This window comes from Rana temporaria, chromosome 13 (assembly GCF_905171775.1).
Source record: "Rana temporaria chromosome 13, aRanTem1.1, whole genome shotgun sequence".
Taxonomy (NCBI): domain Eukaryota; kingdom Metazoa; phylum Chordata; class Amphibia; order Anura; family Ranidae; genus Rana; species Rana temporaria.
In genome coordinates this window covers 45,073,044-45,089,597 of record NC_053501.1, presented here as the reverse complement: position 1 = coordinate 45,089,597, position 16,554 = coordinate 45,073,044, and the positions used below count along the sequence as shown (strand labels likewise).

At 39.4% G+C, this 16,554-nt stretch overlaps 1 protein-coding gene across 2 annotated transcripts in view; it reads right to left on the bottom strand.

Moving 5' to 3' along the window:
- The window catches only part of TTC6 (tetratricopeptide repeat domain 6), a 174,676-nt gene that overhangs the window by 29,273 nt on the left and 128,849 nt on the right, over positions 1-16,554 (bottom strand). For both annotated transcript variants that reach the window (XM_040333738.1, XM_040333739.1), the window contains exons 25-29: positions 14,540-14,653; positions 12,722-12,841; positions 9,663-9,736; positions 7,061-7,271; positions 996-1,148 (exon numbers count right to left, since the gene is read on the bottom strand). In XM_040333738.1, coding sequence (XP_040189672.1) covers positions 996-1,148; positions 7,061-7,271; positions 9,663-9,736; positions 12,722-12,841; positions 14,540-14,653 — 672 coding nt within the window. The remainder of the gene's footprint in view (positions 1-995; positions 1,149-7,060; positions 7,272-9,662; positions 9,737-12,721; positions 12,842-14,539; positions 14,654-16,554) is intronic.

Here is a 16,554-nt window from a genome sequence, read left to right as displayed (position 1 = left end):
GGAGATTGTCTGTTCCTAGTAATCAGGAACTGCGATCTCTGTGTTCTTATTGTCAGTACTTCCCCCACACAGTTAGAAACACACTTAAGGGAACACATTTAGCCCTAAATCGCCCCTGTAGTTAACCCCTTCCCTACCAGTGTCATTTATACAGTGATCAGTGCATTATTTTAGTACTGATCACTGTATTGTTGTAACTGGTCTCCATAAAATGTCACTTAGGGTCAGATTTGTCCACCGCAATGTCGCAGTCCTGCTAAAAAAAAATCGCTGATCGCTGCCGTTACCAGCAAAAACAATTACAATAAAAGTCCATAAATCTATCCCGTAGTTTGTAGATGCTATAACTTTTGCGCAAAAAGCAATTAATATAAGCTTATTGGGATTGTTTACCAAAAATATGTAGCAGAATACATATTGGCCTAAATTGATGAAGAAATTATTTATTTTTTATTTTTTGGGATATGTAGTATAGCAGAAAGTAAAAAATATTTTTTTTTTTTCAAAATCGTCTGTCTTTTTTGTTATTAGCGCAAAAAATAAAAACCGCAGAGGTGATTAAATACCACCAAAAGAAAGCTTCTATTTGTGGGGAAAAAAATGACAAATTTTATTTGAATACAGCGTAGCTGGAACTTTATGTTTTGGTCCATCTGACGCTTCCAGGTTGCACCTCAGTCTGTTTAGGAACCCAGTGATGCCCTGGTCCATATTTGGGAGAAAATAACCCAGGACACCATCAGTCCTCTTATCAGGAGCATGCCCCGACGTTGTAAGGCATGCCATACAAACTACTAAGTACCATTTTGAGTTGAAGCAATAAAATTTCAGCAAAATGGACAAGCCTGCTGCATCATTTTTTCACTTTGATTTTCAAAGTGTTTCTTAAATTCTTTGAGCAGTATATATATATATACACATATACATATGTACACACACACCATATAATATAACATTTTAAATTAAGGTCATGACAAAAGGACAACTGAAAATACCTTTATTGCAGCGTTCATGTCTTGAAGTGCAGCAAATGTGTCCCCCATCTGTAAGCTGACAATAGCACGGCCTTCAAACCCTAGCAAGCTCTGTGGATTGATATCCAAGGCTATTGTAAACTGGTTCCAGGCTTTCTGATAGGATCCCTGTGCCTACAAGGAAAGAAAAGAGTTGGTTTTGACAAATGTAGAGAAATAGCTTAATGGCACATTGTTAATATTCATTACTGTTAAAATGAAAGAAAAAAAATAATAATAATGATTCATATACTATATATTAATGGGAGCAGCCACCTAAGGTTGCAGACATGCAAGTGACATCTCAATTAAGTTTACTGTAGCAAGGTCTCATTGCTAGTGGTGCTACTAGACACAGTGGAGGTTATTTACGAAAGACAAATCCGCTTTGCACTACAAGTGCAAACTACAAGTGCAAAGTGCACTTGAAATTGCACTGAAAGTGCACTTGGAAGTGCAGTCGCTGTAAATCTGAGGGGTAGATCTAAAATCAGGGGAAGCTCTGCTGATTATATTATCCAATCATGTGCAAGCTAAAATGCTGTTTTTTTTTTTTCTTCTTGCATGTCCCCCTCTGCATGTCCCCCTCTGAGGGGAAGAACTGAAATGAAGATAAGCTCTGCTGATTTTATCATCCAATCATGTGCAAGCTAAAATGCAGTTTTTTTTTATTTTCCTTGCATGCCCCATTTGGATCTACAGCAAGTGCACTTCCAAGTGCACTTTCAGTGCAATTTCAAGTGCACTTGTAGTGCAAATTGGATTTGCCTTTAGTAAATAACCCCCACTGTGTTACATAATATTAACTGCAAGGGTATGAATTTGAAAGTAAAATAATACATTTGCAGTTCTCATCTTTAATCATTCAACACAGCATGAGTTCCTACAAATCTGGAATATAAATTACAATGGGTAGTAGATGGCTTTAAAAGACATTTATTGACAATTTTTGGTATATCAAAGGACATTTTATTTTACACTACATAGAGAAAGCAGACAAATGGTCCTTCTTTCAGGTCGATGAGTTTCTATGAAATACTTGTCAAGTGTTCTGCAATGTAATTACAACTTTCATGCAAAACATGGTTTAAATGATGTTAAAATAGAAATCTGCTGAAAGAAAAAGACCCTGGAACTACTGACTATCAGAGAATAGAAATATGTGAAACGTGAAGGTCTTGATAATGTTTAGATGGCACACTGATTTTTATTGAATTAAATTATATTTTGATCCTACGTATATGTAGCATAAATGTACAGTAATGTACAGATTCATATCCTTGGTAGGTAATCTGCTTCTTATGGATCATAACATCATTGATCATCTTGTCTATGACCATTTTATTATTTATTAGGTAATGTTGTTAGCCCCAAGCCTAATTTCCAAAACCTGGAGGAGAAGTGGACCCCTTTTATTCTGGCCTCTACCATTTGACCTGCCAAGCAAGGATGGCCGCATCGCATGTGCAAGCATAGCTCTCAAGATCAAAGAGAAATTTACCCCTTCTAACCAAAAAAATAATAGTAATCCCCACTGGGCTGCTGTGTTGCTGTGTTAAGTCGAAATGCTTCTACACTTCCTAAGCTTTAGATTACAGGCGGGACATAAACAGTCCTAGCGCAAGGAGGGCTCCAGGTGTAAATTATATAAGATGGTCTTTACTCTACTCATGCAACTATGTCCTTTTAATAGCAAGATTCAGGAAGGGGTGAAAGAAATAATTTTTGGAATACAATAAAATCCTTTTTTTTTGTACATTACGGTACAATTTTAAGTATTCATGGAACTAGGGCTATGCTTTTGTCTTTAGGAGATTGGCACTGGCAAACATTCCAGTAGAACCACTTGCACTTTTATAGCAATGAAGGGAGCCATGTCCTGTATTAAAAGAGTCAAAATTCTAATTTTCTTAATCGTATATTACAGGACACGTGAGAAGTATTCAGGTACATAGGGATGTCCAACACAGTCCAACTCAGCAGTGGGTAACGCAGAAAAAAAAACTAATAGGCCAGCAAGAGCCTACGAGTGACATCATAGCTTCCAGAATTCCCAGTCGTTGCTGAGCACTCCCTTCTCTCCCCTGTGACCACCGCTCACTGACACTGAGGGGATCAGGTGACTGGACCTGACCAGACTAAAAATAGGTAAGTATGCACATCAGTATAGGTAGCAGGAAGAGGGATTTTATAACTCAGTGTTAGGCTGGAATTCTACTTTAATTTTACAATTAAATATGGAATATGATAAGCCTGTAATAACTGCATTGATATGTTCAGGACTAAGGGTCTTTAAAATACTCTGGCTTTTAAGATTAGGTTCTGGCCCAGTAATGGAGAACAGGTTTACTTCAGGCTATCAGGAGTTTGTTGGAAGGAGCTCATTGAAAAGATCAGAATGTGGCCTTTTTGACCTGAATACCCTCTTCATTACTTTCTCACTTTTTAATCTGCCTGACGTTTCTGACTTTAGAGGTAAACTGCCCTTCTCTGGCACAAGTAATTTTTTTTTAAAATAATGTATGGTACACTTATGATGCCTTCAGCTGACCATTAACACATTGATAGGGAGCATGAAATTTCAGCAGAGGTGGTGGGGCTGATCCCTAGCTGAGGGAACAGCTTACTTTTTTTTTATTCTCTTTCCTCTTTTTCTTCTCTTTCCTAATTTTTTTCTTATGCTGCGTACACACGATCGGAAATTCCGACAATGAAAGTCCGATGTGAGCTTTTGGTCGGAAATTCCGACCGTGTGTATGCTCCATCGGACTTTTGCTGTTGGAATTTCTGCCAACAAACGATTACTCAGAATCAAGCAGAAGAGCCGAACTGCCTATTGAACTTCATTGATCTCGGGTCGTCATACGTCTTCTATGTGACCGCGTTCTTGACGGTCGGAATTTCCGACAAGATTTGTGTGACCGTGTGTATGCAACACAAGTTTGAGCCAACATTCCGTCAGAAAAAAATCCACGGTTTTCTTGTCGGAATTTCCGATCGTGTGTACGCGGCATAACTCCTATTCACTTTTATTGCATCTCTCTCCTTTAATGTTCTATACCTTCTATATTAAGAGTTATCCATTTGTATGTTTCAACCGGTGGATGACATTCATGGTAATGGCACTGAGTATGGTTGAATCTGGTGCTGAGACCTTACACATGGGGGATGCTTAGCTTAGTGGAAGATGCCTTTTTAGAGACCCCATTCCAGTTTAAACTGTAGCATTTGGGACTTTTATTTTAAATTAAAAGAAAAGGTCAACACTTTGGTTGCCCACATTTAGGATTTCAGTTTTGCACAGCAAAAATGGATAACAAAAATGCCAATACTCACCTTCAGCAGCTCCCTTGCTCTTGTCACTGGTCTCTCAGACATCTCAGCTTATTTTAGATTTCTGGACTTTCCTGGCCTTTTCAGTCACATTTTTCAGCTCTACAGGCCCACTCCTGGCCTCTCTGTAGAGGTTCTCTTGACACCCCGTTTTTTTTGTACTCACCTGAAATTTATAGATGCCCCCAGTCCCATGGACTCGCCTAGTTGTCCCAGCTTTCTCATTCTCCTAGACTCTGTAAGTTCCCCAGACTCTCTTAGACATCTCAACTTTCACAGGGGACATAGAATCCCTCCAAAACAGAGTGCAGACTCTCAAGTAGAACACCTCTGACTCTTTGAAGCCTTCAAGCTGGAGACTCTGATTTGGGATTACAAAACCCAGAGAAAACTGAATACCCAGTTTTCTCCACTCATCCCCGACACTCTGGAGCCCAATACTCTGCATTAGTCTATCATGTGTGTCTTTTTCCTATACTCACACTGTAGCACGACCTATCATTGTCACAGACTGTATCAAGGCCCTTCAATAATTTGAACTTAGAGCAAAACTTTTGGTTCTACTCCTATATCCCTTCGTCGAGTTCCTTGTTAGGCTGTCGAGGAACTCGACAAGGCAAGTTTCTCCATTCCTGTCGAGGAAAAAGAAGACATGCTCTCTTTTTGGCTTGACGGGATCCTCAACAGTTTCCTCGTCGAAAAATGTACACACGACCGGTTTCCTCGGCAAAAAAAAACCCCCAGCAAGTTTCTTGCTGTTTTTTGCCAAGAAACTCGGTCGTGTGTACGAGGCCTTACATTTTGCTGTACATGTCAGTAATGCTCTACTGTATTGTTGATGGAGTTTCCTCATCACAAATTGTCAGCCAAATGTTTTCTTTATTGAAATCAACAATAATTCAAACAGAAACTTCAGCCTGTAGAACTCAGGTCATGAGCAGAATTTCAATAGTTGTTCTGACATAATAAAAGGAAAACCAAACATTCTTACGTGGACTGGCACAAATCCTGATATAAAAGATTCAAGGTACCATAGCATTCACCAAAAAAATTGTATTATTAATTTCACAGTTAAAGCTGCCCTGGGGACTGAATTTTTGGTGATACTTCCTTAGATGTAATCCTGGGAAGTCCACCTAGTCTCCTCTGTGATGGCAGTATACAAACAAAAGGGGCTCCCATAGTGTAATATAGTTTTTTAGGGGTATTTTATTAAAAAAGCATATTGGTACTCACATTAAAAACAATACAGCAACAATAAAATAAGATTGAACTAAAAACAATACAGCAGGGCGTATACTCCACGAGCAGCGAGCTCAAATTCATACGTCACTTCTGGTTAATCTGCCACCCAATCCCAAATTCTTGGAAATGTTTCCTAGGTTATACTGTATATGTCACATATAAACTAATGGGTGACTACAAATTTTGGAGCCACATGTAAAAAGGACCCACGTGCCAAGAGACTAATCTGTTGGCACATGGGTTGTTAGCTACACCAAACTCGGACAAACCATCCTATACTCTGAAATGGGAGAAGGACCTTGGGCGCACAAAAACTGCTATAAAATGGTTGGATATCTGGTTGGCTACCAAAACATCTTACCCTAATGTTTTAACGGTTGAAACCAATTATAAAGTCTTGACCCGGTGGTACCTCGTACCTTCTAGAGTTGCTAATTACTCTCCATCCTGCTCAGCCCTTTGCTTTCGCGGCTGTTTAGACCTGGGTACACAATTGTACATCTGGTGGGCCTGTCCTATAGCTCAATCCTTCGGGAAGGAAATATTTTTAATTGCCTCCAAATTATTCAAAATACCAATGCAACCAGACCCTACCACAGCATTACTTAATCTTAAACCTGTATACTTGAGGCATATACAGTTCAAGCTTTTCATCCAGCTCCTTACAGCTGCTAAGCAAACCCTTGCGAAAGTATGGAAATCCCCTTCTTTGGTGGTGGCTGAATCAAAACATAGAATGAATAACTTCATGGCAGCCATAGAACATAATCAAATTCCAAAATTTGAAAATACGTGGCACCCACCCATGGGTTCAACCTTTCGCACCATCATCCGTTGACGATTCAGTTCTCCTGCTATGGTAGTTATACAGTTATATAGATTATAATTGATGGAACTCATATCTTACTAAACCTCACACTGGCTCTTGGATCAACTCTCCCCCCCCCCCCTATTCTCTCTTTTCTTTCTCTATCCCCTTTCCTTTTTCTCCCATCTCTCTTACTAAAGTTTGGAGCTCATTGTTTACCAACATTGTATTTTACATATGTTATATCGGAAACTAATATGGTAGGAATAGTTGGATACTTTTTGATAAAAGGTATTAGTTCTAAAATCTCTATTCCGATCATTCTTACTTATTTGTCATATTTCATTATATGTTTTATATTCTTACTTACTCCTGTAATTATTGAGCTTCATTCCTTATGTTAACATGTATCCATTAACATCTACGTTAGGAAATTAATGGGTGACTAATCCAGACAAATGTAAGTGATGTCTACAGGGGGCAATCAAGTTTTATGTTGTGCCTTCTACACTGTTTTACACAGATTACAGTTTGAATCTGATTATTTCCAGTTAGACATTAGCATGTACTGAGCTTTTTAATAAGACAAGAAGTGATACTTGAAATGCACCTGCCTTCACATAAGACATTGGGGAATAACAGCCATATAGATATCTCTCACCTGTAAGTTATAACCCAGGCAAATCCTAGCAGCAGTGCACATAGGATTCAGATGAAGAGCCTTCACAAAATCCATCTGAGCATATCTGAATCCCTCTTTATGGCCATATTCCATGTAGGCATTGCCACGGCCAATGTATCCTTCTGGAGATAAGGGGTTTAGCTGCAGAACCTGATTAAATGCCTGCACAGCCTCTTCGTACTGCTGCAGTCTGTCACAAGAAATGTGCAAATGTTAAATCTCTGAATGATGAAAGCAATTAGAAAAATATACCATTTACCGGCTAATTTTCAAAGTACCGGTATGTTAGGTCCTTATAGCCAACAATGTAACACCGCTTCTTCCACCACACTTTTACAAATACAAACATCTGATGTCTGAGCACACACTGCAAAATGTTAGTTTTACCATTATAACTGCCACCTGATCAGAAAAATGTATTCAGTTGGAATGTATTAATGTACAGTATATCAGAGTTTGTGGAACCACATCCATAGGATACAAAAAAGCAAAAAACAGAGATATTGGACTTTAACTGTTGTCAACTGTAATCCCAAATGAGGAAAATGGAGAATACTCAAATTCATAAGTATTCAACATTTATTTGAGAACATGATTAAAATCGCATAGTAAAAACATGTCAAAATGTATGTGCAGTCTATAATATGTAACTTTGCCCCAAAGGCTGGATGGCTAGTATGGTGTGTACATATATACAAAAAGACCTGTCTGGTTGGCCCACTTCATAAGTATCTATTAATAGAGAGTCAGATAAAGGACTTCTTCCATATAACGGGCTATACCCAGGGATCAATGTATCATCACCAGTAGGAATTGTTGCACGTTTCACCAAAGGCTTCCTCTAATTTCAAGCATACATACAATGTGCATGTATCACAAATATGAAATTTTTTATCAGAATTATGTATATAGAAGATGGCATATTATTTCCCATATTCGTTGATTGAGTACTGGGATTGAAATTACAGTTGGCAACCGTTAAAGACCAATATCTCAGTTTTTTTATTTTTTTAATATACAGTATATAATTCCCTACATACATGATCCATTGTTGATTATTCTACTTGGCAAAGTGAACACCATTCAGAAAATGACAATGGTTTTGAATAGAGATAATCTTATCTCAATAGTAAATCACCTTCAGACCGAGAGAATTCCGAATGATGGTTTATTCGTAATTACGGAGAGCATACACACACAAGGCCATCATAGTATGCGCTGAATTCAGTACAGCTTAAAATCCCCTTTCATAGGGTGTCTTATCAGAAAGTCACACAAGTACTGTACACATGCACAACGACAGTACCATGCTGACCTGTGTCCTCTTGGTACATATCCTAATGGTACTTTAAGATAAGCACATGGTAGGATGGTATGCACACACAAATTCATAGTCGCAATTTTAGTTTCTATATTATATAACAAACAAACTTTATATAATCTTTATAACTAGCCCTTCTAATATTATGTGTTTTGCCTATAATGCTGGCTATAATGTATTCTGCACTATGATGTATGATCTTATAAAGATAATATTATTATCCTTATACAGTTTCCTTAGAGAATCACTGTACTTTATGACTGCAGTACAACACCGAATTTCACCAGTAAGTAAGGCTACAAACAAAATCCGATATTGCAGATCTCAGCCCATCAGAGGTACAGAAAAAAAAACTAGTCTGTGTAACAATATTAGCTGTCCAAACAAACTTAGGTTTTAGAACCACAATGCAGCTGGAAATCATATGGAACAAAAATAGATGATTTTGTACCAGGAAGTACAGATCAAATGTGGATAAGTACTTACATTTTACAAGGAACACTTTTACATATCTTTTGGTCCGGCCAAAAAATGAGACACTATTGGGAAGAGGTGCGAAGAATTTCCCAAAAATGTATTGAAGATTTGATCCCAGATGACCCTGCCTTCTTTCTGCTGCATAGTTTACAGATACCGGTGCAGAAGTACAGGAAGTCGGTAGTGTGCCATATGATCAACGCGGCAAGGGCATGAGTTACCCTGAGATGGAGAAACTCGGGGCCTCCCTCCATTGCAGGCTGGCTCAATAGGATCCAGGAGGTAGGAGCAATGGAAGATTTGGTCCACTCGGCTCATAATAGGAGGATACAGTATAGAGAAATCTGGTCAGGATAGAATCTATTTATTAGATCCGATGAAGGGAAGAGGCTTCTTGAGGAGAACTAAGAGGGGATAAAGAATTCCATAGGAGAGGAAATACGGTATAGTAGGATAGGGAGAGAGTTTAAGAATATAAGTCATACATCTCGGGGGAGGGGGAGGGGGGGAGATTGAGATGTTTTTTTTTGGGGGGGGGGGAGGGGTGGGAAGAAGTATAAGATAATAATGAAATAGGAATGATGAATGTATAGATCAAGAAATGGTGAATTATATTGAATATGTATTTTTGATTTGTAGGTTTACTATTGTCAGTTGTAACTTTGTGTTTTCTATTTTTGATAAAACAAAATAAAAGATAAGTAAAAAAAGTACTTACATTTTTTTATTTTGCATTATGTATTACATAATAAACAAACAATGTAGGTGTTAATGTGTTAATACCTGTGATGGCAGTCTCCTATTGCCTGATGGATCTTTATGTCTCCAGGGGCTTTGCTAGCCACAGCTTTGAAGTCCTAGTAACAAAAGGTGCTGGTTAGTATACTCCATAAGTATTATAGCCTATGTAATGTTTATGTCAGGCAATTCTGCCTTGATCTCTCTCTTCATATATTTGCCAAGCAGTACCAATTGAGGCAGGTGTGTTTATTTTAAGTTTAGTAAATAACAGAACATAAAAGCATAGGTTTAACCCCAACGTTTGTCCCAGATGCTGCCAGGCAAGAATGAAGTTTAGAGAAAGCATTTCCGTCCCAACAATTTGTTAGCATGTGCAGCCCTATCAGTGCCCATCAGTGAAGGAAAAAATACTTATTTGCAAAATTTTATAACAGAATCTAGGGATTTTTTTTGGTCTTTGTTTGTTTAGCAAAAAAACAACAACAAAAAAAGTGATGAGTTTTAGGGGGGATATTTGAATGATGCCTGCAGCTACAGGCATCATTCAGATATCATAATTTTCAGGCGGCGATTCTGTTTCCCGATAAGAATGATCATAGCAACAGTTCCACTGCTTGATCATTCTTACAGGCAATGGGAGGGGATGTCCCCCTCCTGCCACCATCCGTTGCTTCTTCGGGCTCTACTGTGCCATCGGGGACCCGGAGGAAGAATCGGCCGCCGCCGGATGACGACCGTTGGAGGCCTGGGCGCGACGTTACGGCATTATGCCTGGGCCCCGGATGTAAACAAAGCTGCGATTGCGGCTGTCAGAATGAGATCAGTGAATTTTTTTCCGATCTCATGCTTTCCAGCCTGGAGGAGAGATGTGGGGTCTTATTGACCCTGCATCTCTCCATAAAGAGGACCTGTCACAATAGATTACTATTACAAGGTATGGTTACATTCCTTGTAATAGGAATAAAACTGATCAAAAAAAAAATGGATGTAAAAGAAAGTGTAAAAATAAAAAATATATAATTTTTTTAAACGCCCCTGTCCCCGATAGCTCGCGTTCAAAAGCGAACACACATGTAAGTCCCGCCCACATATGTAAACGCTGTTCAAACCACACGTGAGGTATTGTCACGTGCGTTAGAGCGCAAGCAACAATTCTAGCACTAGACCTCCTCTGTAACTCTAAACTGGTAACCTGTAAAAAATTTAAAGTGTGACATGTTGGGTATCTATTTACTCAGCGTAACATCACATTTCACATTATAACAAAAAATTGGGCTAACTGCTGTTTTTTTTTTTTTAAAGATGTTTAAAAAATTATTGCTCAAATACCGTGCAAGGTAAAACGTTGCAATGACCGCCATTTTATTCCCTATGGTGTCTGCTAAAAAAACATATACAATGTTTGGGGGTTCAGAGTAATTTTCTAGCAAAACATTATGATTTTTACATGTAGGAGAGGGGTGCCAGAATTGGCCCAGTATGGAAGTGGTTAAATACCACTAAAGGAAAGCTCTATTTGTGTGTAAAAAAAATATGAAAATTGGCCTGGGCAGGAAGGGGATAAAAGTGCCTGGCATTGAAGTGGTTACAGCAACATTCCAGGCAATGCTGAAAATTACTGCCTATAGCTTTTCTAAAGCCAAAATGTTTTTGTAACGTTGAACAAAGTACAGTAAGGAAGAGTAAGAATCAATCATGCATTTTTTGTTGTTTGTTAATCTGCTGTGAGCATGAACATTCTCTATTTGTTTTGGTAACCACTGTCAACAGGACATACATTGATGGAAAATCCAAATTTATATGGTTACCACTAGAACTGGACATGAAGGAAAATCTTCCAACTGGGACATCCAGTGACAACAGTCTAATGCCTAGTACACACGACCGGATTTCCCGGCAGGAAAATTGCCATGAGAGCTTTTGGCCGGGAATCCCGGCTATGTGAATGTTCCATCGCAGTTTTCCCGACAGGAAAACTGCGGAAAAAAAAAGAGAACATGTTTTATTTTTTCCCGTCGGGATTCCCGGTGGACTTTTTCCCGTCGGGAAAACCGGTCGTGTGTACGCTTTCCCAAGGGGAAAAAAAACGTGCATACTCAGAATCAAGCATGAGACGGAAGAACTCGTTCTGGTAAAACTAGCGCTCATACTGGAGATAACACATTCGTCATACTGTAACTGACTGAAAAGCACGAAGACTGAAAGGCGTGAATCGTCTCTCACCAAACTTTTACTAGCACAAGGATCAGCAAAAGCCGACCTAAGGGTGGCACCATTTGAATGGAACTTCCACTTTATAGTCCTGTCGTACGTGTCACCGCGCTTTGGACGGGCGGTATTTGGCCTGAACATGTGTGTGCAAGGCAGGCTAGAGAGGAATCCCTTTGGGAAAAACGTTGTTTTTTTTCCTGCGGGGAAAAACGATTGTGTGTACAGGGCATAAGAGGGAATTTTCTCTAACTCTGGTCATCTACTTTCCTGCCAGTATATCAGCATTTAGGAGGTGATCATCTTAGTTGTACATTATTTGTAACAACAATCTAGATATTGCCAATCCCACCAACTAAACCTAGGTGGGTATGGGCCTGGTGGGTTGAAGGACATGTCATTACACTAAAGATGCAATTCTTTAGCACCTTTCATCTTCTCTACTTCTTTGTGCAGTCTCCTTCTTCCCAATATCCCATTCTGCAGTTCTTTATTTTCCTCATATACCCTCCCATGTTGCTTTCCTCCATGGCCACCAACTTACATTGTCAATAAAGAGGGCAGATAATGCCAACAGCAGTAGGATGGGGACCCAACTGAATTGACGCTATGATACTATCAGTGTGTGAAAAACTACAGATTGGGTCATAATGATGATTAGATAGCACACACACATTTTTTCATACCAAACACCATATAGATATATTTAAATACTTGTCTGGAGGTCTTATGTTAGATACAGAATGTGTGCCCCATACAACTCGTAGTAAGAATAATAATAATAATAATAATATGTAAAATGATTACCCATTAACACTCTGACAGAATCTTCCACACATCTCTCACACAGAAATACATTAATATTCCACAGTCAGGATTTTATGACTTTGTACCTCCAATGAATTGGCATAATCATGAAGCTCAAGGTAAAGCAATCCGCGATTAACAAGAACTTTAACATCAGCTTCTTTCCATCCTCCCAGAATAAGTACAATAGCATAATCTTTCAAAGCCTGGAAAACATGTAGAACAGATGAATCAAACATTAATGCTACTCATATATTATATATAATATATATCTTATTATACAGGTGAATATCGTGCAAAAAGTCATTTATTTCACTAATGCAACTTAAAGGGTGAAACTAATATATGAGATAGACTCATTACATGCAAAGCAAGATATTTTAAGCCGTCATTTGTCATAATTGTGATTATTATGGCTTACAGCTCATGAAAACCCCAAATCCACAAGCTCAGAAAATTTGAATATTGTGAAAAGGTGCAATATTCTAGGCTCAAAGTGTCCCACCCTAACCAGCTAATTAAGCCATAACATCTGCAAAGGGTCCCTGAGCCTTTAAATGGTCTCTCAATCTAGTCCAGTAGGAATCACAATCATGGGAAGGACTGCTGACCTGACAGTTGTGCAGAAAACCATCATTGACACCCTCTATAAGGAGGGAAAGCCTCAAAAGGTAATAGCAAAATAAGTTGGATGTTCCCAAAGTGCTGTATCAAAGCACATTAATAGAAAGTTATGTGGAAAGGAAAAGTGTGGAAGAAAAAGGTGCACACTCAGCAGGAATGACCGCAGCCTGCAGAGGATTGTCAGGAAAAGGCCATTCAAAAGTGTTGGGGACTTTCACAAGGAGTGGACTGAGGCTGGAGTCCGTGCATCAAGAGCCACCACACACAGACGGATCCTGGACATGGGCTTCAAATGTCGTATTCCTCTTGTCAAGCCACTCCTGAACAACTGACTGTTGAGCACTGATTGATGGATGGCACTGACATGTCAGGTGGAGATAAGCTCCATTGTTAAATAGGGCAACTAGTCTGTGGTTGCTATTGCATCGTTTCTCGGAGAGGGGATCGGCAGCGGCGGCAACAGCAGTATTTTTATTAAAACAAATATCAGGATTGTGGCACCACAATACAATGAGTGCGCTGTGCTTTATAACGAATTTGCATGCGTGAGATTGGGCTGTGCATGCTGGGTAGCCAGCAGCACCGTAACCCGGAAGGAGCAATGAGCGGGTTTCAGATGCCCACACTGAAGATGGGATCTGTCAATCTGTAATGTTGGAATGAATATCTGCATTTTCAGTCCATTCCTTTTCACACAACAGACCCTGCAGCTGCTGTTAAAACATTTTACTCATATACAGTAAGTGTTATGCTGTGTACACACGATCGGAAATTCTGATGTGAGCTTTTGGTCGGAAATTCCGACCGTGTAGAGGGCCAAAAATAAAAGGTAATCCAAGTGTATGCGCCCTCCTGATTACCACCGCTGCGCTAAGGATGATGAACTAACTGCGATGTAGAGGGCCCCAACAGATTTTTTCTGTCGGAATTTCCACCAAGAAAAATTTGAGAGCTGGTTCTCAAATTTTCAGACGGGAAAAGTTCTTGTCGGAAATTCCAATAGTCTGTATGCAATTCCTACAGAGAAAAATCCTACGCATGCTTGGAATCATTGAACTTAATTTTTTCTCGGCTCGCCGTAGTGTTGTACGTCACCGCATTCTTGACGGTCGGAATTTGGTGTGACCGTGTGTATGCAACACAAGTTTGAGCCAAAATTCAGTCGGAAAAAAATCCACGGTTTTCTTGTTGGAATTTCCGATCGTATATTTCCGATACTGTATATGTTCCTCACTTCTGACAATCTTCCAAGGTGAGCTCTCCCAGATTCAGTTTCTTACCTCCTCATACATCTTCATCTGATGGTAACAAACTCCTCTGTTGTAGTATATAAGAGAGCAGGATGGATCCAACTCTGCAGCTTTTGTTAAATCCAGAATGGCCAGTTTATATGCCTGGAAAGAAGAAAATGTTCAGTGTTTTTCAGATGTACATGACAAAGAGATAAGCGTGATGCAAGCAATCTTACCAGTAGTTAAGGCTCAATTGAACCGTCACTATTGATTACTGTAATACAGCCAAGCTTCATATACACTAGTGATTATGGGTCTTTGTTTTTTAACTGCCAAGTCCTGAAGCAAGGGCTAAAATATCCTGCACTGCCAGAACACAGGAGAGGCAGATCACACAATGCAGCCACCTGGCTCTCCTATGATCTGACACAACACCCCCCAGAACAAACACACACACACACTGTAACAATCAATACTTATTAGGTAGTGATAGCATTGCTGATTACAGCCTTTTGCGCTGACATTTTATCCAAGCAGGTGTTATAGGCCAAGTTTAGTTTTTTTTCAAAAATCCAGCTCCCCTACATACCAATATATCATTAACCACTTAAAGACCGGGCCTACTTTTTACACTTGGTGGGCCAGATTCACAAAAGAGATACGACGGCGTATCTCTGAGATCCGTCCGTCGTAACTATGCGCCTGATTCATAGAATCAGGTTACGCATAGATCTCACAAAGATCCGACAGGTGTAATTGACTTACACCGTCGGATCTTAGGCTGCAATTCTAGGCCAGCCGCTAGGTGGCGATTCCATTGCGGTCGGCGTAGAATATGCAAATGACTAGTTACGCCGATTCACGAACGTACGTTTTGCCCGTCGCTGTAAATTTACGTAGTTTCCGTAGAGATACGCGGCGTAAAACTAAAGCTGCCCTCTAGGTGGTCTAGCCAATGTTAAGTATGGCCGTCGTTCCCGCGTTGAAATTTGAAATTTCACGCCGTTTGCGTAAGTCGTCCGTGAATGGCACTGGACGCCATTTACGTTAACGTCAAAACCAATGACGTCCTTGCGACGTCATTTAGCGCAATGCACGTCGGGAAATTTTAGGGACGGAGCATGCGCAGTACGTTCGGCGCGGGAACGCGCTTAATTTAAATGGTCCCCGCCCCATTTGAATTAGGCGGGCTTGCGCCGGGCGGATTTACGTTACACCGCCGCAAGTTTACAGGCAAGTGCTTTGTGAATCAAGCACTTACGCTGAAAACTTGCGGCGGTGTAACGTAAATGGGATACGTTACGCCGCAGCAGCGTAGCCCAATTCTATGTGAATCTGGCCCGGTGTTTACAAGTTAAAATCAGGTTCTTTTGCTAGAAAATTACTTAGAACCGCCAAACATTTTATATATATATATATATATATATATATATATATATATATATATATATATATATATATATATTTTTTTTTATTTTTTTTTAGACACCCTAGAGAATAAAATGGTGGTCAATGCAATACTTTATGTCACACTGTATTTGCGCAACGTTCTTACAAACGCAATTTTTTGGGAAAAAATACACCCTTTTAAATAAAAAAAGCAGTAAACTTAGCCCAATTGTGAAAAAAAAATGTTACGCCGAGTAAACTGATACCCAACAGGTCATGCTTCAAATTTGTACTCGCTTGTGGAATGACGACAGACTTTGACCCTTAAAAATCTCCATAGGTGACGTTTAAAAATGTCTACAGGTTCCCAGCTTTGAGTTGCACAGAAAGTCTTGTGCTGGAATTATTTTATTATTTTTAGAACATTGGTCTAGCATTGACCTCTGTAGCAATTGCCTTTATTGCATACACTGACCAGTTGCTGAAAAAATCCAGCAAAATCATGTAATAGATTACATAGAATTCAGAAAAGATCTTTACCATCCTGCTCTATATAGAAACAGATTACTAAAACTGTATTATACAGTATATATATAGTAGCTGAATAACTGTACTTTTCAGACTTTCTATACCATGGCAGTACAGCGCCTGTTTGTCCCAGCCTGTCAAATTCC